Source organism: Carassius carassius, chromosome 20 (genome assembly GCF_963082965.1).
Source record: "Carassius carassius chromosome 20, fCarCar2.1, whole genome shotgun sequence".
NCBI lineage: Eukaryota > Metazoa > Chordata > Actinopteri > Cypriniformes > Cyprinidae > Carassius > Carassius carassius.
In genome coordinates, this window is record NC_081774.1 from 11,826,079 (window position 1) to 11,850,377 (window position 24,299).

The 24,299-nt window shown below is 40.5% G+C and overlaps 1 protein-coding gene across 3 annotated transcripts in view; it reads right to left on the reverse strand.

Moving 5' to 3' along the window:
- Window positions 1-24,299, reverse strand: part of LOC132096346 (astrotactin-1-like) — a 295,271-nt gene that overhangs the window by 94,610 nt on the left and 176,362 nt on the right. For all 3 annotated transcript variants that reach the window (XM_059501638.1, XM_059501637.1, XM_059501636.1), the window contains one exon: window positions 19,440-19,567. In XM_059501638.1, the coding sequence (XP_059357621.1) occupies window positions 19,440-19,567 (128 nt within the window). The remainder of the gene's footprint in view (window positions 1-19,439; window positions 19,568-24,299) is intronic.

Genomic DNA, 24,299 nt, shown 5'->3' on the forward strand with positions numbered 1-24,299 from the left:
AAATTCTTACCACAGAGGATTACCATAGTATTATTAATAGAAGACAGAGTAGCTCAGCAGATTTGTGTGAATGAAATCCATTGCGGCATTTTTCATTTATCATCCCAACTCTCTTCAACATATGAGCCATCGCTTTTTTACCCTTGGTTACCCTGTGAGCTAAAATCTCATATATCGCCATATGTTGAGCAGGCGTTGTAATCAATCAACGTCGTCTCCTACATCAACTGTCAGCCATGCCTTGCCTTACCATCTAGGGACTACACAGCCATGTTTCAATTTAACCTCACCTTAATATATAGCACATCCGGCTGATCGCACAAATTCAAAGCATATCCAGTCTGCAACATGATGGCTGGGCATTAGAGCATATAGCTTTATAAACTACTGACACGTCTTTAGAACTAAACCCTTTCTGTTCTGTCTGTAAAAAAAATAAAATAAAAAATCCTCTTGACATTATCATGGATTTGCTTCGCTGAATCATTTAAGACCAGCGCTAACATACCAATGATGGATTTGCAGAAATAATGAATTCATAATATCTGTAAGCTCTTGATAGGAGAGATCCCATTATAAACAGAGCACAGGTGCAAGAGACAAAAGCACTCCATCATCAGCTCAAAGCCTTTTGTCTTAATGAGCGGGACATTATTGGACTCATAATAAGAACGACGACACAGAGTGTGTTTACAAGTTCACCGAAAAATGAAAATGATGTCATTAATAACTCACCCTCATGTCGTTCCAAACCCGTAAGAACTCCGTTCAACTTCTGAACACAGTTTCAGATATTTTAGATTTAGTCCAAGAGTCAAGAACCGGTTGCATCGGTTTTTACTACTGGTGATCCGAAAACCGATGCACCCGTTTCTTGACTCGAGAACGAGTCAAATTTTTCGTTTGTTATCTGGCTCGGCTCGGTGTTCATCTTCAGTTCTCTCTTCACAGCAGTTCAGTCAGTGTACTGTTTGAGTAAATGAATTACTCCGGGATATTGGTTTGTTTTAACTCAGAGGAAGTCTTAGCCATATTAAAAAAGTTAACAGCATAAGTAATTTGTGGATTAATGCTTATTGGAGATGCATACTGTTTCAAATGATTCAGTTCAATTTGGTGAACTGGTTCAAGAAGAACCGGTTAAATCGAATGATCTGTTCGCGAACTGGACATCAGTACACTGCAGTGTTGTGAACACACTCACAATAGACCCAGAAGAGAAGACAATGCTGAATAAAGTCGTAGTTTTTGTTATTTTTGGACCAAAATGTATTTTCAATGCTTCAACAAATTCTAACTGACCCTCTGATGTCACATGGACTACTTTGATGATGTTTTTCTTACCTTTCTGGACATGGACAGTATACCATACATACATTTTCATTGGAGGGACAGAAAGCTCTCATTCTAAATCTAAAATATCTTAAACTGTGTTCTGAAGATGAACGGAGGTCTTGCATGTTTGGAACGACATGAGGGTGATTCATTAAAGACATAAGGTGAACTAACCCTTTAATGTTATAAAGATTATATTACAATGACTCGAGCTATCAAGCTTCTTTTTTCACAGGTATTATTTTGTAAATATAATGTAAATGTATGTTGTACATGTATACACACTTACTGACTCACTAAATCAGTTGAACAAAGAGCAAGATTCATTTTAAGCATAACACCTCCAAATCCATACGCTCCTGTGCTCTCTGGGGCAGACGGCTTTCTGACACGGAGCACAAATGTGATGAATAAGCTCCTAAATGCGCTGCTCTTGCACTATCCTCACCTTGTGCAGTTCCCACTTAAAACAATCTAAAAGAAAACCCATGTGCCCCTGTAGAGTGCAACCGTGTCAGAGCAGAACGTGCCAGAGTTTGGATAAATAATAACAATTGCCGAGCATACAGCCCCTCTTTTCTTTTTACTCTGCTAAAACCCTCGGCTTCAGAGGGCCATGTCTCCTTTTTACCCCATGGGCGCCTTGCTCTCATTGTCTGACAGAATGATTAATATGACTGAACTTCACATCGCAAACACAAGTTCAGAGGCTGGAGTCATCTTTGCCATTCTGCCGCGTGCCTTTGGGTGGTGGCATCATTAGCAGGGAATGATCATGCAGGCAGACAATCAAGGCCCAGGCTAACATTTGAATATGAAAGTGAAAAAAATAAAATAAAAAAACAAGCCTTAAATAAACACACACACATATGCACACTGTCAGACATATATCAAAGTGACTAGACAAGAGAAATCGTAATATCAAATTGCACGCACTCTACGCCCTGAACAGTGGAACGACAGCCCATAACTCATGAAGGTGTGGGCAAATCTTGCTGTTTAAAATCCTTTCACTGGGAGATTCACAGTGACAACCACTGCTAGAAGACATTGTATGGCTCATGAAACCCCATTAACAACTGCACCCTGAGTTCACTCTTGGATGAGCGAAGGAACGGATGACTACAGGGGAAATGATTGAAGATTGGCACATACCTCAAATCGCAACAGGCTTATCTAATAGAGGGCTAATGGTAAAGCTGTGAAGTCGACTCAAACTCAGCACACTGATAAGAGTACAAGGTAAAAAAAATAAAAAACTCCTTTTCATGTGGTAACTTTAAAATAAAATGGTGTTAAGCAAAAACAATGGTAACTTATGGTAATTTAGTTCAAAGACCAATTCTCACTATTAACTAGTTGCTTAACATGCAAAGTACTGGTATATTGGCTGTTTATTAGTACTTATAAAGCACATATTAATGCCTTATTATTCTGCATGGTCATATTTTATATCCCTTAATCCTACTCCATAACTATATTTAACATCTACCTTACTAACTATTAAAGGAAAAGTTTATTCAGAAAAATTCTGTCATTAATTAATCACCCTCAAGTCATTCCAAATCCTTAAAACCTTTGTTCATCTTTGGAACACAAATTAAGATATTTTTGATGAAATCCAAGAGCTTTCTGATCCTCCATAGACAGCAGCAGAACTACCATATTAAAGGCCCAGAAAGGTAGTAAGGACATTGTTAAAATAGTCAATGTGACATAAGTGGGTTCAATCGTTATTTTATGAAGCTACAAGAATACATTTAATGTGCAAAGAAAACAAAAAGAATTAATTTATTCAAAAATTTCTTCTCAATTTCTTTTGAACAACTGATGTCACATGGACTATTTTAATTCTGCACCTTGAATGTGGTAGCTCCATTGCTGTCTATGCAGGGTCAAAAAGCTCTCAGATTTCATCAAAAATATCTTAATTTGTGCTCTGAAGATGAACGAAGGTCTTACAGGTTTGGAATGACATGAGGGTGAGTGATTAACAATCTGCATGCTAAGTGTCAAAACTACATTTTATTACAGAAACAATGCAATATTTTACACAATAGTGGGAGTGTTAAAGTACAATGATAATATTGCGTTAAGTCAAGTGATTTTTAAAAATGAAATGTTAACATATAGACATGCACACATCCCAAAACATGGCATACAAAAATTAACAAAATAAACAATGATTTCAATTAACCAGTATAATCTGAAATGTTCAGAAAACCTAAACATGCACAATATGATGGGACCTAAACTGTCTCTGCACATCTTGATGGGATAGGAAAAATATTTAACATTGAACTTGTACACTTCTTCTTTAACACCCTTTGTGTAAACAAATGTAAAAATTACAAATCCAATCCATCGTTCAAGTAAGCCATTTTTTCATTTGAAAAACTGACAGAACTTTTTTTTTAATTTTCTTTTAAAAGAAAAAAAAAATCACAAAGATATAAAATTTTCAGCAGCACAAGCACACATGTGAAATTAAATGACTGTACAGTCTGTGCTCTTGTGTGCTGTCAATGATGCTGTGAGGTGTAAATATGTGAAAACACAATAGTCAAATGTCTCTGCTTATTATAGTTCCTTAGTGACATTTAAAGGACATATTTTTTCTGACATTTACCACCCTTCAAATTAGCATACATGAAGGACGCATGCATCTGAGAGCATCCTGTAATTGAGTCAAAAAGTCATGCAAACAAATTAACACAGTAAACAATTTGGCCAACAGGACACTATCCGTCAAGAGGATCTATCTGTTCCAAATATAGCTGCTCGAGGAGGAGCGGACACTTCTTAAAAGATCAAGGTGACACACTTTCCCTCTCAGCCTTACTGAGGGACGTCTCTATCAGATAGCTGCCTCTGTGCTTTACTGGTCACTGGGCCATATGCTGCCATTTTAATTGAGAGGGACTTTGGGAGAGGGACTATGTGCTCCAGAATGAATCACTGCCACTCAGACTGATGTCAGTGATCAACAAAGGCTTTCCAAACCAGCAAGACCACAGGGAGAACGGATGTTGACACCACCACTGCTGCCTGTATCCTTAACTAGACATGAACCTATGCACATAAGTTCCTTCTTTCATACAACTCACTGCCTTAGAACTTCCAGATCCCCATAGATGCCAAAATTGGAGTGTTTGCATCGTTCACAGGCATCTGAGCGGCCACCCGTGAAGGATCCAGGGCCCATGCTGTGGCACCCACTGTATTAATTATCACATCTAATGTTGTCGGCTAATTAATTGACGTTTACAGCAGGAAATGGCTACAGCAATTCTATGCAATTAATCAGTGTCAAAGAATAAATTGAACCCCAAATGTTATTACCATTGAGGAATTGAATTTTAATGGGGCTTCTTTTTTTTCTTCTTTCTCTTTGTGTAAGTTCTGTTTTCAGTTGAAGTTATGGATTTATTCCACATTTTCATCAACAAAAGATAAGTGGATATGGTAAAGTTATGTAGATGATGGTTGAAATAAATGTAAAATGTCTGTAATTCCATCCACAAAAATGGCAAAAAGATTATGTCACGGTGCAGGGTGCCGTCTCAGCTTCCACCTGTCCTGTCTGTTCGGTAGTTCGTGGTCTGGGCAATCAGCGCTGATCGTGGTGGGGTTGTGCAGATCACGAGCTGATTCTTCCCCACCTGTCGCTCGTTCCCCCACTCCCTTATATGTCTCTGCTTTTCTGTCTGTCGTCGTGAGTAGATTGTTTTGTCTTTGCCCATGTTTTGTATGGTTTTAAGTATCAGTCTCACCTTCTGTTTTCCCGTCAAAGGATCCGTAGTTCGGAGATCCGGCAGCGCAAGTGGCTCGCAGTGTGCCGGCCAGCTCGGAGATCTCTGTGTGCACCAGAGCATTTTATTATTGTTTATGTTATTTTGTGTTTTGTGGCGAGAATAAAGATTCTCCTTTTTTTCTACTCTGCATCTGAGTCCTCTGTCTAGTACCCACCCTGACAGAATCTACTCACCACAAATGGATTCAGCAGATGAAACGGAGCTGCGCCGAGCTCTTCAGCAGCAGGGCTCTCTTCTGGGTGGACAGCAGGAGGAAATTGCACCTTCTCGTTGCACCTACTCGGAGATCGCTCTCCAACTCAATCGGCTAGCCGAACAGCTTGACCAGCTGCAGGCCAGCCCTTCGGCTGCCCCGTCTGTTCCGGCTGCCCCGTCTGTCCCACCTGCTCCTCGCCACGCATAACCGCGACTCAATCCACCCGCTCCATACTCGGGTGAGCCCAACTCAATGTCAGTCATTTCTGTCCCAGTGCTCACTGACTTTCACTCTCCAGCCTTCCTGTTTCCCCACGGAGCAATCCAGGGTGGCGTTCGTCATCACTCTCCTAGTTGGTCAAGCGAGAGAGTGGGGAACGGCTATGTGGGACAGCAAGCATGACTGTTGTGCATCGTTTGAGGCATTCTCGAGGGAGCTGCGCAAGGTGTTTGACCGCTCGGCACGCGGTATTGAAGCAGCACGAGCATTGTCGCTGCTTCAGCAGAGAGAGCAGTCAGTGTCCGGTTACTCCATTCAGTTCCGCACGCTCGCCACGTCCTGCGGCTGGAATGAGAAGGCTCTCTGGGATCACTTCCTCCATGGCCTGGCTGAGCAGGTGAAGGATGAGATCTATTCACTAGAGCTGCCCCCTGGCTTGGATGGGCTTATCGATCTCGCCATTCGGGTCGACGACCGGATTACTCTCCGTTCTCGGCACCGTAGAGAGGGGATTCCCCATGAACACGTCACCGGGGTCCCGTATGGAGCAGCATGTGACATGATGTCTCAACGCCGCATCCTCCCGGAGGAGGAGCCTATGCAGATTGGGAGAGCACGGCTGACAATAGGAGAGCGACGCCGTCGCTTGGATAATCAGCTCTGTCTGTACTGCGGTGAGGCGGCTCACATGGTAGCGGCGTGCCCTGTGGCAGGGCAACGCTTTTCACGCAAGGGAGAGCGCATGGTGAGCGTCACGACAACTCGACTGCCACCTGGTGGCCGTTCAGAGTTCCAAGCTTCAGTACAGTTTGGGGGAGCTGTTTTCCAGGTTTCGGCATTGATTGACTCTGGAGCGGAGGGCGACTTCGTGGATTCCAGATTTGCAACTCGTCTGGGAATTTCGGCCGTTGCACTGGCCGAACCTATTTCTGCCAGGACCCTTTGTGGCACCCATCTCACTAATATCACTCACACCACGGAGTTTGTCACATTAACTTTGTCTGGTAATCATGCTGAGGAGATTAGATTTCACGTCATTCACTCGCCCACCACTCCAGTGGTGTTGGGTCACACCTGGTTGGTTAAACATAACCCTCATATTGATTGGGCCCGTGGTTCTATTTTGGCTTGGAGCCCTTTCTGTTTAGCTCAGTGTTTGGGTGCTGCTTTTCCCCCTGTCTTGTCTCATTCTGTGTTGCAGGAGGAGCTGATTAACTTGGTGGATGTACCAGAGGCTTACAATGATTTGAGAGCGGTTTTCAGAAGGTCACGAGCTTCATCTCTGCCTCCACACCGCCCGTACGACTGTGCGATTGACCTGCTTCCTGGCACTTCTCCACCTAAGGGGCGCCTTTACTCTCTGTCTGGTCCGGAGCGGGAGGCCATGGAGAGGTATATACATGATTCTCTGGTAGCAGGCATTATCCGTCCCTCATCCTCTCCAGCCGGGGCAGGGTTCTTCTTCGTGCAGAAGAAGGATGGTTCGTTGCGCCCCTGTATTGATCATCGGGGGTTGAATGACATCCCGGTAAAGAATCATTATCCTTTGCCGTTGATGTCATCAGCTTTCGAGCTCCTTCAGGGGGCAACCATCTTTACGAAGTTGGACCTTCGCAGTGCTTATCATTTGGTTCCGATTAGGGAGGGGGATGAGTGGAAGACCGCCTTTAACACCCATACAGGGCACTTTGAGTATTTAGTTATGCCGTTTGGGCTTTCCAACTGCCCGGCGGTCTTTCATGCACTCGTCAACGCATGCTCCGAGACATGGTCGATCGGTTTGTTTTTGTTTATATCGACGACATCCTGATTTTTTCCCAGAATGAGCGCGATCATGTCCAGCACATCAGGCGAGTGCTCCAGCGGCTGCTGGAGAATCGTTTATTCGTTAAGTTGGAGAAGTGTGAGTTTCATGCACAGTTGATCCGTTCCTGGGTTTTATTCTCTCGCCTGAAGGTATCTGAATGGATCTCGCCTAGGTAAAGGCAGTTGCTGATTGGCCCACCCAAGATAGTTGTAGAGCGGTCCAGCGCTTTCTGGGGTTTGCCAATTTTTACAGGCGGTTCATTTGGAACTTTAGCCAGATCGCCCTTCCTCTGACTGATCTCACCTCTACAGGGAAACGATTCTGTTGGTCGTCGGAGGCCCAAGCTGCGTTTGAGAACCTTAAGAGTCGATTTTTTTTGGCCCCCATTTTAATGACCCCTGACCCATCTCGTCAGTTCATTGTGGAGGTGGATGCGTCGGAGGTGGGGGTTGGGGCAGTTTTGTCTCAAAAGTCAACTTCGGACGAGAAAATACATCCCTGCGCCTTCTTTTCTCATCGTTTAACCCCGGCGGAACGGAACTATGACATTGGGAATAGGGAGTTACTAGCTGTCAAGCTGGCCCTGGAGGAGTGGCGTCACTGGTTAGAGGGAGCGCGATTTCCGTTTATCGTTTGGACTGATCATAAGAATCTTGAGTACATTCGCACTGCCAGGAGAATAAATTCTAGGCAGGCTCGCTGGGCATTATTTTTTGGACGTTTCAGGTTAACCATTTCTTATCGCCCAGGCTCTAAGAATGGTAAACCTGACGCGCTGTCGCAGGTTTTTGAGGCTGAGGCTCGTCCCACCCTCCCGGTGGCCATTTTGCATCCCGAACGGGTTGTGGCTGCGGTCACCTGGGGGGTGGAGTCCAAGGTCTGCGCGGCACTACGCGATGCTTCTGTTCCCACTGGATGCCCAGAGGGTCTGCTCTTTGTACCTGAGTCAGTCCGAACTAGCGTACTTCAGTGGGGCCACTCTTCTAGTCTAGCTTGCCACCCTGGAGCGACTCGTACTTGTAGGTTAATCAAGCAGCGTTTTTGGTGGCCATCCGTGGCGCAGGATGTTCGACGGTTTGTGTTGGCCTGTCCGATTTGCGCTGCGGGTAAGGGATCCAATTGACCCCCAGCAGGAGCTACTTCAGCCGTTGTCGGTCCCTTCGAGGCCCTGGTCTCACATAGCGATGGACTTTTGTGACTGGCTTGCCTCCATCTAGGGGCAAGACGGTAGTTCTCACTGTGGTGGACCGGTTCTCAAAGGCGGTCCATTTTATTCCCCTCCCCAAATTGCCGTCAGCGAAGGAGACATCGACTACGGTCTTAGATCACGTTTTCTGTATTCATGGCCTCCCGGTGAACGTGGTTTCTGACAGAGGTCCCCAGTTTGTGTCTAGGCTTTGGACAGAGTTCTGTCGACAGCTGGGGGCGACTGCGAGCCTATCCTCCGGTTATCAACCACAGACTAATGGTCAGGCCGAGCATGCAAACCAAGATTTGGAGAGAGTCCTGCGCTGTGTGGCGTCTGCTGAACCGTCATCTTGGAGTTCCAGGTTGACCATGGTAGAGTATGCGCATAACTCCCTCCCTGTCTCATCTACGGGTTTGTCTCCCTTCCAGTGCTGTTTAGGCTACCAGCCACCTCTATTTCCCTCTCAAGATTCCAATGCGGTTGTTCTCTCCGCGAATGCGTTTATTCAGAGATACCTCCGTACTTGGAGGATCGCCAGAGAAGCCCTCACTCGGACTGGCGAGAGGAACAAGGCATCGGCGAACTGTCACCGTACTAAGCCCCCACTTTACGTGTGTGGTCAGAGAGTCTGGTTGTCTACTAAAGACATTAACTTCAGACTGCCCTCACGTAAACTGGGACCCAAATTTGTTGGACTGTTTATCATCGCCAAGGTGCTTAGTCCGGTGTCAGTACGGCTCAAATTGCCCCCCTTAGTTAAGAAGGATCCACCTGGTTTTCCACGTTTCTAAGATTAAACCCGCCTTTCGCTCCCCCCTTCAGCCCCTGACCTCTGCCCCTCCACCTCCTAGGCTCATCGAGGGGTCGCCTGCCTATACTGTACGGCGGCTCATTGATGTGCGGCGTAGGGGTAGAGGTCATCAATATCTGGTAGACTGGGAGGGTTATGGTCCGGAGGAGAGATGCTGGATTCTGGCTCGCGATATTCTGGATCGCGCTCTCATTGATCAATTTCATCAGCGTCATGGTGAGTCCTCCGGGGGCTGGGGTGGGGGGTACTGTCATGGTGCAAGGTGCCGTCTCAGCTTCCCCTGTCCTGTCTGTTCGGTAGCTCGTGGTCTAGGCAATCAGCGCTGATTGTGGTGGGGTTGTGCAGATCATGAGCTTATTCTTCCCCACCTGTCGCTCGTTCCCCCACTCCCTTATATGTCTCTGCTTTTCTGTCTGTCGTCGTGAGTAGATTGTTTTGTCTTTGCCCATGTTTTGTATGGTTCTAAGTATCAGTCTCACCCTCTGTTTTCCTGTCAAAGGATCCGTAGTTTGGAGATCTGGCAGCGCAAGTGGTCCGCAGTGTGCCGGCCAGCTTGGAGATCTATGTGTGCGCCAGAGCATTTTATTATTGTTTATGTTATTTTGTGTTTTGTGGCGAGAATAAAGATTATCCTTTTTTTCTACTCTGCATCTGAGTCCTCTGTCTAGTATGCACCCTGACAGATTATTTATTAATTAGGAGATGCAATTAGTAGCAAAGAGGTGCAAGTTCCTACATTCTGTAGAATGGTCATGCACAACTGGATTCCAGTTTGCTTAATTATAGAATAATTATCAGTGATGTTCGTGAACTGCTCAGCTCAACTTGTAACATAAGCTGGTGTAATATGAGGGACAAAAATGTCACATTGCCAACTGTATTGGGGCATTTAAGGTTAAGAACAAGTCACAAGATTGTGAAGAATCTCTTCAAATACAGCAGAACAGGCAAAGCTGTTTTTACTCTCTGATTTATTTTGAATTGAACTGAACTAGTAGAGGAGGGTATAATTTTCTTGGCATTTGACAACTTCAGAGTTACGGCCGACTGAAATTCCACATTCGTATATTAATAAGTGACTGATGAAGCAGACTAAACAAGCTGCAAAACTAGCACAACATGCGGTCGCTGAAAAGTATAAACAATAAATAAACAAAGATGAAAAGGAAATGTAATGTATTCTGGCATCACATATATCAATTATACATGAACTTAATATATCATCCATAGACTCTGACAGACATCTAAAAAAAAAAAAATTATATATATATATATATATATATATATATATATATATATATATATATATATATATATATATATATATATATATATATATATATATATATATATATATATATATATATATATATATATATATATATATATATATATATATATATCCTCTAAAATGCAGGACTATTAGGCCAAAACTTATTTTAAAAGGCATTTGTCTTCCCCAACACAAAAATAGTGCAAATATGTCAAAGAGGGAGAATTGCATTTTATCTTGTTAAGATCAACTAGAGATAAAGTTAAAGACAAACCTTTAACACCTTCTTATTCTTCAATGTAGTGTACATTGGTTTTGCAATAATAAAAATGCATTAATGCAAAATAACAACTAAATAATACAGACACAGAGATGACATTCATGCTGATAAACAAAACCACAATTCACGATGGTACTAAAACTTTTGATAATTAAGCTATTGTAAATAAAAATTACTTTGCTGATGCCACACACAACTTGGAAACTGACTAGAAATGTTTCCCTGAAGGTCTGACCTCCTCTTCGTATTCCAATTACTGACAGGCCTAATAAAGTATAGATGGCATGTGAAGTTTGCAGCTGTGAAGAAAAACATCCTAAAGGAGCACGTCATAGGAATAAACATGAACCATGTTCTGTATTCAAGTGGCCTTGAAAGTCATTTGAGTTTTCATTCTTTCCTTTTTTTTTTTAATGGGAGGTATGTGTGTTTTAATGAAAAATTCACAGACTGTATGGCAATTAAGCAAATGAATCAACTCTTGGGTCAACATGCTAATTTGTTTGAAGTAAGCTTCCATCTAATTTACTGGATATGTAAGTCTGAATCATTATTTATTTAAGATGTGCTTTCTGTTTAAAATACAGATGTGATCTGGTCACAGGCTCCCTTATGGAATTTTTTTTTTTCAAGGCTTTTTTAATTCAGAATTTACATTTAGTCATTTTGCAGATGCTTTTATCCAAAGCAACTTACAATTGGGGAATACATAAAGCGATTCTTCTTAAAGAGTAAAACAAACACAGGAAGTGCTAGTTATACCAAGTTTCAGGCATTTATTCAAATAATTACAAGTTGGAAAAGTAATAAATAGAGAGAAATACAAAGTTTTTTTTATTTAAATTTTTTATTTAGGATGAAGTCAAGTAGCATCAAAAGCCGTAGCTTGAAAATTGTCAGGTATTCAGCATTCCGGATAGGGGTGGGAAGATCATTCCACCAGCCAGGTATGATGAATGAGAATGTTCTGGAAAGTGATTTTGAGCCTCTCTGTGATGGTACTACGAGGCGTCACTCACTAGAGGATCTCAGACTTCTGGAGGTGATATATATTCGTAAGAGTGAGTTAAAGTAGGCGGGTGCTAAGCCTGTGGACTTTCTATATGCAAGCATCAATCTCTTTAACTTGATGCAAACCGCAACCGGTAGTCAGTGCAAGGAGATAAAGAGAGGTGTAACATGGGCCCTTTTGGGTTCCTTGAAGACCAGTCGTGTCTCTGCATTTTGAAACATTTGTAGAGGTTGTGCTTGATGGGAGTCCAGCCAGAACAGCATTGCATTAGTCCAGCCTATAAATGACAAGGGCCTGGACAAGAGGTTGTGCAGCATGTGCCATTAGAAAGGGCCTGTTCTTTCTGATGCTGTGCAATGCAAATCTGCAAGACCGAGTCTTTGCAATATGGTCTTTGAAAGCCAGCAGGTCATCAAAGATTACAACAAGATTTCTGACCAAAGTTGATGGGAAAATTGTATAAGACCTTGCTGGATGGTGAAATCATGCTGCAGAGTTGGAGCGGCAGGGAAGACAAGAAGCTCAGTCTTTCCCAGGTTGAGCTGTAGGTGATGTTATTTCATCCATGCCAAGATGTCTGCCAGACAGCCTGGGATCCTTGCAGCTACCATTAGATTATCTGGTTGAAATTAGAGATAGAGCTGGGTTTCATCAGCATAACAATAGTAGGATAAGCCATGTGCCTGTATGATGGGTCTCAGTGATGTAGTGTATATGGAGATGAGGAGGGGTCCAAGAACTGATCCCTGAGGAGCCCCAGTGACCAGTTGATGTGATTTGGATAACTCCCCTCCCCGGGCCACCCTGAAAGATCTACCAGTGAGATAGGATTCAAACCAGCAAAGTGGACTCCCTGTGATTCCCAGTGATGAGAGGGCGGAAAGGAATATCTGATGATTGACAGTGTCAAAAGCAGCAGATAGATCAAGCAGAATAAGAACTGATGATTTGGAATCAGCTTTTGCAAATCACATGGCTTCCGTGACTGACAGTAGCGCAGTCTCAGTTGAATGGCGACTCCTGAAACCTAACTGGTTTGCATCCAGTTTGTTGTTCGGTGAAAGAAATAATGATACCTGGTTGAAAACAACTCATTTGAGGGTTTTCGCTATGAATGGAAGGAGAGAGACAGGTCTGTAGCTATCGGTAAGTGAAGTGTTTAATGTAGGTTTTTTGAGCAGTGAGGTTACACGAGCCTGCTTGAATGCAGTGGGGAAAGTGCCTGTGAGGAGAGATGTGTTGATGATGTGTGTGAGTGCTGGTAGTGTAGGAGAGATTGCTTGGAGAAGGTGTGAGAGGATTGAGTCTAGAGGGCATGTTGTAGGGTGGCTGGAGTGGAGAAGTTTTAATACTTCTGCCTCAGTGAGGGAACAGAAAGAGAAGATGGAAGTTTTAGCAGTGGATGTGGCTGGTTTGAGGTCCTGTGTGTGTGGGGCTGAGAATTGACTACTGATGTACTATATTTTATGTATAATCATTTTATATTCTTAACTGTTCTTAACGGTTTTGAATTTATTAAATCATTTTAAATACATTGTTAAATCTTTTTTAAAGTTTTTAAATTACTTGTTTTTATTGTTGTGATTTTATTATTATTATTATTTTCTTTTCTTTTATGTAAAGCACTTTGAATTACCATTGTTTATGAAATGTGCTTTATAAATAAATGTTGAATGTTGAAGTCACCAAAGACTAAAAGTGGACAGCCATCCTCCGGGAATGAAGACAGGATTATCTACAGTAGATTTAATGTTGCATTGTTGAGAGACAACCCGAATGTTTTGAAAACACATGATAGAGGTGGAAAAGAGAGGACAGAGTGTGTAAAGGGAAGATAAAAATAATACTAAAGTGCGTTGCCCGTTTCATTGCTTGGTGAAGTCAGTCTTCACATGAGGAGGCTGAATACGAGGGCTGGACACTTCCGCATCAGTGCACAGACATCAAAGAAATACACAGTCTATGAGACTACAGTGAAAACAGCTCTGGCCACCTTCTAAACAGCACAGCCAATAGCCTATAGCAGGGCAATTGCTCAAACTGAAGCTACAGTTCACACTTAAGTGCAGGAAGATAGCAATGCAAATAACATAGGCCCCTGTTTAGCCGATGACAATAATTAGAATTACCAGTAAGTGCAATCAAAAATACAAAGTAGAAATAGGTAGACATTGAAATATTCATTCATGAAATATAAGCAAAACACACATGCTGCCGTCCGTCTCTTCTGATGACTAATCGCTTCTCACGATTAGTCATTAGTTGATAAGGCATGAACAGAGGTAGACTGTTTATGCCTATTAAATCACAGTTCTGGCTCTGAATTGTGCACCACTTTGCAACAACCCACTACAGATATACTTGCGATGAGAGATAACAGATAAAAATAACAAGCACACCAATTATTACATCAGAAAAGACACAGACAAAATTTTAAAAGTCACAGCAAGGTTACCTATCAATTCACAACACTTTCTGCTAGATGGCAAAACTGTCCATGACAGAACTCAAGCAGAAATAACACACTGCTGAGCACTAAAAGCACGGCAGATACTCATCAGTTCCACTCCTTCCCTTGTAGTGACTAGGAAACCTCACGGACTGAAACTGCAAGGTGGTATCTGCACACATGAGCGGTGATGAAAGAAGATCCAAACATGAAATAGGACATCTCCAGCTCATCTATTCTGCCAGGCAATTCTTTGGGATTACAGGAACTCCCACTGCAGAGTGTCCACAAAGGCCTAACTTGATTGGATCCATCCGATTAAATCTGGACCTTGTCACTTCTGTGCCATCTTCAAGAGCTGAATTCGGGAGATTGCCCAAGCACAGCTAATTCTAAGAAGCGGTAAGAAATCCATGTGTCAGCCATTTCACTCAACTCTCTTTGCAGTCTCCTTTGTGTTTGATGATCAATGGCATCTATTCAGCACCTGCTCACCACCCGGTACCTGCCCAGCAGGCTGTAGCACCTGTGGTGTTTTTGCATCACATAATGTGTGTTTTGAAGTAATTTCTTTTAGGGTTTTCATTCCAATTGCCATGAAACCGTGCTGGCGTGTGTGTGCCTTTGAAGGAAACCCCAGGCGAATTATATGTCACAAAGACAAGTGTTGCTTAACCCGGACACCCCACCCTCAAAGAATCTCCATCTGTGGCCATGAATGTGAGTCACCGTTTGCATCAAGAGGCAGAGATGATTTCCCTCCTTTCTTTCGTCCAGCAGGAAATCTGCTTAGTGCCAGTGTGCTTGCTACCTACATTCCAATTAAATCAAGATGAATTTGCCTTTCAAAGCTTCACGGCTTTCTTCCTTTCCCTTTGGAATAATTGATGGAGTCCTCTGGTCCTATGATGAATGTGTTGCCCTGAGAGGGTAGAGAGGAACGGCTCCAGGAGTGCTGACATAGTGACAAATACAATGACCGTCGCACCAACATGCCCAAATCAGCAAGGGAGGGTGGTACAGGCCTGACAACTTCAACGACTGCTCGGGTATGTGCCACTTGCCCGTACCATACCCAATTACCTGAGCATGTAACTAATTTAACCTCAGGTGAGTTTCAGAACTGACGCCTCGAGACAGTCAAGGGAAAAATACAGCAATGATGTATTAAGGGCATGGGCGAGAAACAAAAGCTTATCTTAAAACAGGAGTTTTTTTTTTTTTTTTTACCCCACTTCTTAAATGATGTTGCAAATAATTTTGAAACGAGATTACAATGAGCAACAAGACAGAAATGCTTCATTTAAAACTTGACTGTGACTTAAAGGGAAAATAAAATAAAAACAAACAAAACAAGGATATATGGAGTCCTGTAATTTCCCACGTATCACACAAAAAAATATAAAGATAAAAAAAATTTGTATGGTTTTTAGAAGTCTCTTATGCTCACCATGGCTGACATTTTTTATCAAAAATACAGTAAAAAACAGTAGAATATTATTCAAATGTAAAATAACTGTTTTTAGGAGCAATTACTACAGGCTTCAGTTTCACATGATCCTTCAGAAATCAGTTGTGTTTGTGCTTTGGTGGAAACTGTGACAAATACAATAAAATAAAGAAGCATTTATTTGAAATGCAAATATTTTGCAACTTTGTAAACTTTATAAATGTATAAATAAATATATAAAATAACAAATCTTACTAACCCCAAATACTTGGTGTAGTGCATCAGCCAATCAGAAACATTAATTTTCAAATGTTTAATTAAGACACCTGTTATCATATCATTAGTACAGTTCAACTGAATGGGATTATTCACCCCAAAATTAAAATTCTATCTTTGTTTGCTCTAAATATGATTTCAAACATGCATGACTTTCTTCCAACATTCTTCAAAAATATCTTCTTTTGTGTTTCCAGAAGAAATGGGAACATTATTTTATATTTCTATTTAATTCCCTCTTGTTACACATTTAAATTGACTGTAACAGCCTCAGAAATAATCTTGTGTAACACAAAAAGAGCTTTACTTGACTTGAATCAAAGTGTTCTGCTGGCGAGAGGACAGAAGATGTGCACTCCAAAGAGCTTTCTGTGGATGTAATTAAAAGTCTGAATGGCGTACATGTGTCTAATATGACCAATGAGTCGTGTATTATGCATAATTTGCAGTTCTTGCAGTAGAAGGGCTTGGAGAGCATCAGGTGCTGGGGTGATGAGTCTGAAGAGTCGGAGAGCTCCGCACCAAACCACCTGCCTCGTACACCTCCCTCCCAGGCCCGCAGCATGTCACACTGCAATAGAAAAATAACCTCTGTCTTCACAGAAAAGGCCTCAAGCATGACTGATAGAGGATGACTCTTCTAGATTACCCATTTTAATCTTCCTGTAAGTATCCAATATGACCTCTCATAAGTCTCACCTGATGCCAAGACCATTATGTCTGAAGACCAGCTATGTCAACCATTGTTTCATTGAGCGAATGCACCTGCACTCCCCGGAAGCTCAAGCAATATTACAGACCCACACTGGTCCATTTCATATACGTACGACCTTTAGACTGGATTACAAATTGGAGGTGAATGGTGGTTGGGGAATCAAGTTAGTCATAATAAAATTGCTGTAAAAATCAGATAAATGCCAGCTTTTCCTTTTTTAAATTTACCACAAGGTAAAACTAGCTGTTCAACAACTAGGGGTGGGAAATTAAAGTGTTCGTTTACTATGATTTAAAAAAATTATAATAATAAGATAAAAGATAAATAAATAACACATTTGGCATTTAGTCATGCTGTTTACACTGCTAAAATAAAAGTATAACATACCTACCTCAGTAAAACAATAAGATATTTAAAACAGGACCAATTTACATGAGTATAAAAAACATGTCTAAGGTATTATTTTTGTGTGAATCATGCACCTTGCTAAATTACCTTGTTAATATTATTATTATTATTATTTTAATTTTTACTGGAATAATATAAAAAATGATCTACCATCAGAGCCATTCGATTTTAAAGTACCACCTAAAAACATGCTGCCCAAAACTCACATGGCATTTGATAGCAAATAGATTTTTATGAACTACAGTTTAATGTAGTTTTATAATTGTATGTATAATAATAAAATAAGAATTAGAAATAAGAAAAATTATAAACATTTTGGCTAATAAAGTCACTTTTGTTCATGTCTATTCACTTTTTTACTGTCTTTAAAGTATCTTAATCTATAAGCTCATCAAATGCTGATCAATGACAATTGCATTTTTAAATCAGCATATTATGTAATTTTATTGTTATTGTATGTAAGAAGAACAAAAATTACATTCCAGGAATAACTTCAGTCTAGACTTTTCAGCCATCCATAAAGTGAAGAATGCTTCAGATCTATTCAAGGACTTACGACAAGATACACATGAAAAGATATCATATAAAAAGAAACACAAAGTTATATGTATTACAGTACATAATATTCTGTAGCTGCAAAATGCTGCCAGACACAGAAAACATAAATAAGCACATAAGATTTCTATTCTGTTTGGCCTTTCCTGCTGTTTATTTTTCATCAGACCTTAAGGATGGCAATCCTTCATTCTTTGGCAGTATGATATGGGTGGCCAAAGCCAGAGGCGAACAGTATGATGAAAGATGCAGCATTCTGAAGCCTCATTTGACAGTAGAGGATTTCCCCACTCCCCCCTTTTCTTTCTCATTACCGGGAGCATAAAGTTGACCCCCCACAGTATTTGGGGTAAGGGGCTGCCATGCAGAATACGTGTAGCACAGTAAACTCCAGAGGGGAGTTAGATTGGTCAGCTAATGAGTCCTGACAGATGCAGCAAAAGCCAGAAGCTCCTGAAAAATGAGTTTGTTATTACCCTCTCCGTTTTCTGCCACTTCATCATCTACTTGAACTGTCAGGAGATAATGTGAACCAGTCGAGTTGTTACAAGTTTTAAGAACATTTATAACATATGCACACAAACACAAATACTGAAGATGGATGTGGAATGCCTTGACCTGGATTGACTTTAAATAATTTTCACTTCTTAAAAAACAATTAACTAAGCAATAATGTACTAGAGGCTGTGTGGTTTTATGACAAATAGCTATATGTGCAGTGCACTGAAGCCAGGACTATCTGTTTTATAAAAGCAGTTTTAGCATTAGAAATGCTGAATGGACTTGTTGTGATCATGCTTGGCAAGAAATCCATGTGAAGAGAGTTACTATTATGGATTTAGCAGCAAAGAAGAGGAATTACTTAAAAAGGTCAAGAGCAGGATTAAGAGGCTTATTTAATCAAGACAAACATTTATAATCTCGAAGACTAATATAATGTTTTCAAAGCTTAAAATTGCAATTTGTTTGTATACCTCTTGATAGTGCGGGAAAAGTATACAAACTGTTCAAAACAATATACTGTACATATAATGAAAACCAACAAAATGGGGAGATTAAAAAGAAATACTTTTGAATAACATAGTATGAGTGGATATAACAATTAATTTTGTCCAGTATTACTCATATTTATGGTATTATCATACAGAAATATAAATATTTATCAAATTTTCATACATATATAAACTATTCATATTCGTGCTATTCAAAGGTGCCCTCTTTCTTTCATTCTTGTTAATCTTTTCACAAAGTTTTCATTCTTTTTGGACTTCTTTTGAAAAATTCACAGTGTGACTCATCACTCTGAGCCAACAGAATACAACACCAAGCTCTTCTATGCATGAGTCACTGACTGACAAGATAAAGCCTTTTAGCCTGTTATTTCATGAGGTGGCCTCAGTGAAGCAGTTATAATATTTATCATTAGATATTGTCACTCAGCTTATGTAACATTGCTAGTGCCAACACCATCAAATAACACTGCTTCTCTAATGAATAAGGTAAAAGATTACACAATTCATCCATCTGAACTGTTTTTAAACCTCAGAATGGTAATAAAAAAAATCTGTATTGGTATCTTCTTACAACTGCACAAACTAATGTAGTCACTGAAATGTTGAGTGATCGAACAGGAATTTATAGGTTCTTACCAGTAAGGTACTCTGGATCAGGCACTGGGTCAGACAGCTCCTCATGACACTGGGCTTCAGTCGGCACAGACGCAACCACCATGCCATCTGGGAGCTGCTGCTCGATGCCACGGGCAAAGTTCTTCAGTCTAGACAGCAGAAAATAAAGGAGATAATCTACTCAAAACACAGTCCCATGTTCATTCATCCGTCAATCATACAAATACTACATTTCTGCCAAATCACTGCAGCAAAACCTACAGAAAAATATACGATTGTGCCTTTCTTCACTGTTTGTTAAAAGCTCATAATGTTAGTGATTACAGGCTATTTTGATGTAGGGCACTTTATCCATATTTCTTATTCTTTCTTCTCTTCATTTAGCATTACTGTTCTAATAGATAATTTTAATGATCAAACTGCCATGAAGCACCACCTTTTTGCAATTAGCAGGTCATTAAAATAACATATATAAACTACATAAAAAATATGTTATTAAAAATATTTGGTGCAAATAGCTTTAGATCCTATTTACACTGAGTGAAAATATCAGTATTTTCTTTGCACTAATTATAAATAAATAGCTACATGCAATTTGGGTACATATTGTTGGATGCTATTTATAAATATTTTTTCTTACCTACTTTTCACTTTCACTGAAAGTATATAGGTTTCTATTTATTAAAATAATAAATAAATGCTGCCTTATTGGAAACTTGAGGCAGATTTGAGCTTTGGTCAGTCACTATTTGCACTTAGTGGATATAGACATTCTATTTATTTGTTAATATTTCTAATATTTGGTAATATACGTGCTTAACTTAAAAATTGGATGACAAATGTAGAAGGGGCTTCTAGGTCTGACTGAATCAGTATAAACAGGGATGTAGGAGTTAAGTGTAAGTGGATAGGATACATTTGAAATGGTGTTAAGACATTATTTTCCATTATATTACATAAATATCACGGGGAAGCACTGAAAGAAGGCAGAGCAGCTCAAAGAGAACAAGAAAAAGCAAACTGAAGAAAGCAGTGTGCAATGAAATAACTGTTTATCTAAATGAGATCTGAAGTATTATAGACTAGAGGAAAGAGTAAGAAAATACAGTTTGAGTTTAAACAAGAAAATAGAGATAAAAATGGAGACGATGGGTTAAACTAGTTTCAAATGAATGTGAACAAGTATGTATTGGACTGATGGATAAACCGATACAACAGCAAAAGACTCAAAGGCTGTGTTTACACTTGGCAACATCAACTGCCTTTTCTATCTGGATAACTGATCGGATCTGTCTTTCCCATGCAATATTTAAATAAGTCTGCAGAGAATGGTCTGGTGCAATGTCAACCTTAAATTGTGAGTTTTCTTTTGAAAAGCATTTTCAGTCGCGGGACATTTTGCAAATCAAAGATACGTCCCAATAGTGTTCTAATAGTGTTCCAATCAGGTGTTCTCCTTCTTTTTTTTCTGAGAGTTCGCAAGGGGGGGGGGGGTTTGCATGATGTCGACCTACGGATGCACACACGATGGCTGGATTGTGCATTTACTCTGAGATCCGATCACACTGCATTCTCGACTACCTCTGGACAAGGACATGTGGATCGGATAACATTCTGATCAGAAGTGCATTTACTGTACACTTGTCTTTTCAATGTGTATGTGGACAATATCCGGATACAGGTCGCATGTTAATGCTGAGTGTAAACGCAGCCATAGATGCACAAACTAGAAACTCTGACTCAAAATCTCTCTGTGTATCTTAAGTTAGATCAAGGTTAAGGTGTTCTGGGAGTATATACATGTGTGGAAACCGAAAAATGCAATATAAAATATGTATGTCAAAGAAAAGTATAAATAAATGCAGGAAAGGAGAATACAGAATAAACTATTAAAATTATTAACTATTAACTATAGCACATCAGGGAAATACACAGAATGCAACAAAATTCTAGAATGATGCCTGCAAGAGCATCTAGTAAATGACCGAGCATTCAGGAAATTTGTTGAGCTGAATCTCAGGAATGAGTCCAAGAACTACACTTCCCAGAGTGCACCAGCAGCAGCAATCTGGCTGCTTGTCACCTGTTGTCATTTTCACTGATTTGGAGCACCTGTTAAAAACCTGGAGTTCCTCAATCATTCAGACAAAAAAAAACTTCACTGAGAAGACACTCCAAGTTCACTTGTAGGTTCAGTCCAAAGACGCCAATGCTCAGTGAAATGTTTTATTTACTTTCATGGTGTTTGGAATGCAGTATAACATGTTGAAGCTATGTTTAATTGCTGTGTAGATTGGTTAAGTAACACATTGCAGCATTGACTTGTTAAATGGGTTCTTTATTCCATGTAAAGGCTTAGGGTGTACTCACACTAGGCACGGTTGCCATGAACCGGGCCCGAGTACGATTGTCCCCCCTCCCCACTCCCCCTCTGGCCTGCACTCACATAGGGTTTCAGCATTCGTGCCGGAGCACGCTTACGTCATTATGGTGCGACGGTTTCTGGATAAACAGGAAGAGCGGCGCTCTCTGAACACAATGGAGTCCATCGCTCTGTTTTCTTTGTGGATAATTTTGTGTCGTTTGGTCCACGGTGGTCCACAGCCCTCTCACAGCCTGTTGTTAAACAGATGTGTCGCCTTAGTGGCGCGAAAATTTTCACGTAATCGTGCTGCTCATATGAGGAGGTTTGCAAGGTACCAGCTGAGCTTTTGGAGCGTCGCAAAACCGTGACGCCACGCGTCCTGTTCCGTGCTCTAGCACGGTTAGCGCTCACACTGCATGCGAACCGCGCCCGAGTCCAACTGAACCGTGCTCTGGCCCACCTCTTCCAAGCGGGCCAGGGCCGGCCAATCGAGCCGCGCCCGGGCACGGTACGGAGCACTCACATTAGTCAAACGAACCACGCTTTGGTGGTCAAACGCACTCGGGCACGGTTCAAACTGGCTAGTGTGAGTACAACCTTAAATGACTAATTCATCATAGAATACATAAAATGTTTAATTAAACATTTAAACAATTAAAATTCATTACAAATGTTAATTAAAATGTTTAATAGAAATGGTAACATTTGTTTGCTGTTTTTAAAGGTTTACAACCTAATTTAACGAACAGACCAATCAACTGACAAAGCCAAAAATAAAAATAAACTATTTGAGTTGTCCATGTGTCCTTTGGAACTTGAACAAGAGTAGGACTTGACAAAATTGTACCAGAAAATATTATGCAATCAAAATCTCTCATCAAACATTACGGTCATATCCATTTTATAAAATGGACCTGGATGAAAGAATTGTTTTATCTCTGAATACACAGAGCACTGTACAAATAATTGGGCTTAAACAGGAAAAAAAAGGCCAGAGGCTTGCAATATGCACTTCATCTTAATATCAGAATGAAAAGTGGATGAAGTGGAACAGGCTGTCATTTATATTCGACACACAGTCACTCATATGTGGAGGTGTAGAGTGCTAAATACCCCCACTTGCTGGATGACTCAATATGTTGAGCTATTTATAAAGAAAACAGCCACTTACTTGGCTAAATAAAAGTAATAATTTATTATTTGTAACCTAAAACATTACAAAACAAATTCTACTGATGTATATTAGAATGAAGGTTTTCTAGAGCAAATAAAATCTGACATAAACCGCAAAACTGTTCCCAAATATGCCCTCTCGGGTGTGCTGGAAGGTACACTGGAGCACAGTCTGCAAAAATTTCTCTGAACACCGGGGGATTTCCTCCCCACATCTAATAAAAATGTAAAAAGTTGTTTCTCTTGTCAAACTTGAAGCTCACGCTTCAATAGATACTCGCATATTGAAATATTAATAGCTCTGCGTTATTGCTTGTCAAAGTCACATCTGATAAAAGGTTCAGTTCCCCATGGAGCCAGTGCAGCTAAATAGAAATGTGCAATAAACTTAGGGGCCAGTAATTTTAATGAAAATGATGCATACGGTTCTTAAGTTTCTGAAATTATTATGGGGCAACAATTGCAGCTATAACCCTTGAGAATTAAAATATCTGTGATTTTTGGTGCAGAGTAATAATACCAATAATAAAGAAATATTAAGAATAAATGTAGACGAAACTTCATTCAAAACATTTTATATCTTACCACAACTTTCTCTTAATATTACAGTAGCTTATGAAATCAATTTCAATAAACTACTGTGTATGCAGTGTTGGTTAAGTTACTTTCAAACAGTGTTAATTTCGTCAGACGAGATGAGACGAAATATGTTCGTCAACGACCTTTTTTTTTCATGACTAAGACGAGACAATGACAAAACTGCACCATTGTCCAAAAACACTGACTAAGACTAAATTAACATGCATTATTTTTGATGAAAAAAGACGAGACGAAAATGTTTTGTATAAAATAAAACCTAAGATAAAATCTCTCTTCATTTTCGTCTACAATCATCTCGTTTTCATCAGCTGTTACGCCTTTAAAATATTCAGAACGAGTTAGCGGCTTCTTGCTGTTGCTCAAGTTACAGGTCTCATACTCCTGTTGCTGCCAGCCTGTGGCTGCAACACGAAACTGCTGAACACACAACACCCAAAGCGAACACGAGTGACGAGCGACGACGACATGCTAGGTCGAAGGAAGAGGCTCGATATTTGTGTTATAGGTAGCAGCGGTCTGTTATCAAGAAATAAATACTGTGTGCGTAGAAAGAATTCGTCCACACGCCGCTCAAAAAATAAAATAAAATAAATCCTGAGCACAAGTCCACCGTCTAGGCAGGCTTTTTGTGTTAAATTATATTTCCTGTTGCTGTGCAGGCTGTTTTATTGTACATGACAGCTTATGTCCCGATGACCGGTCTTTGCATTAAGATTAAAAGCAGTATCAATAAAATAAAAAAA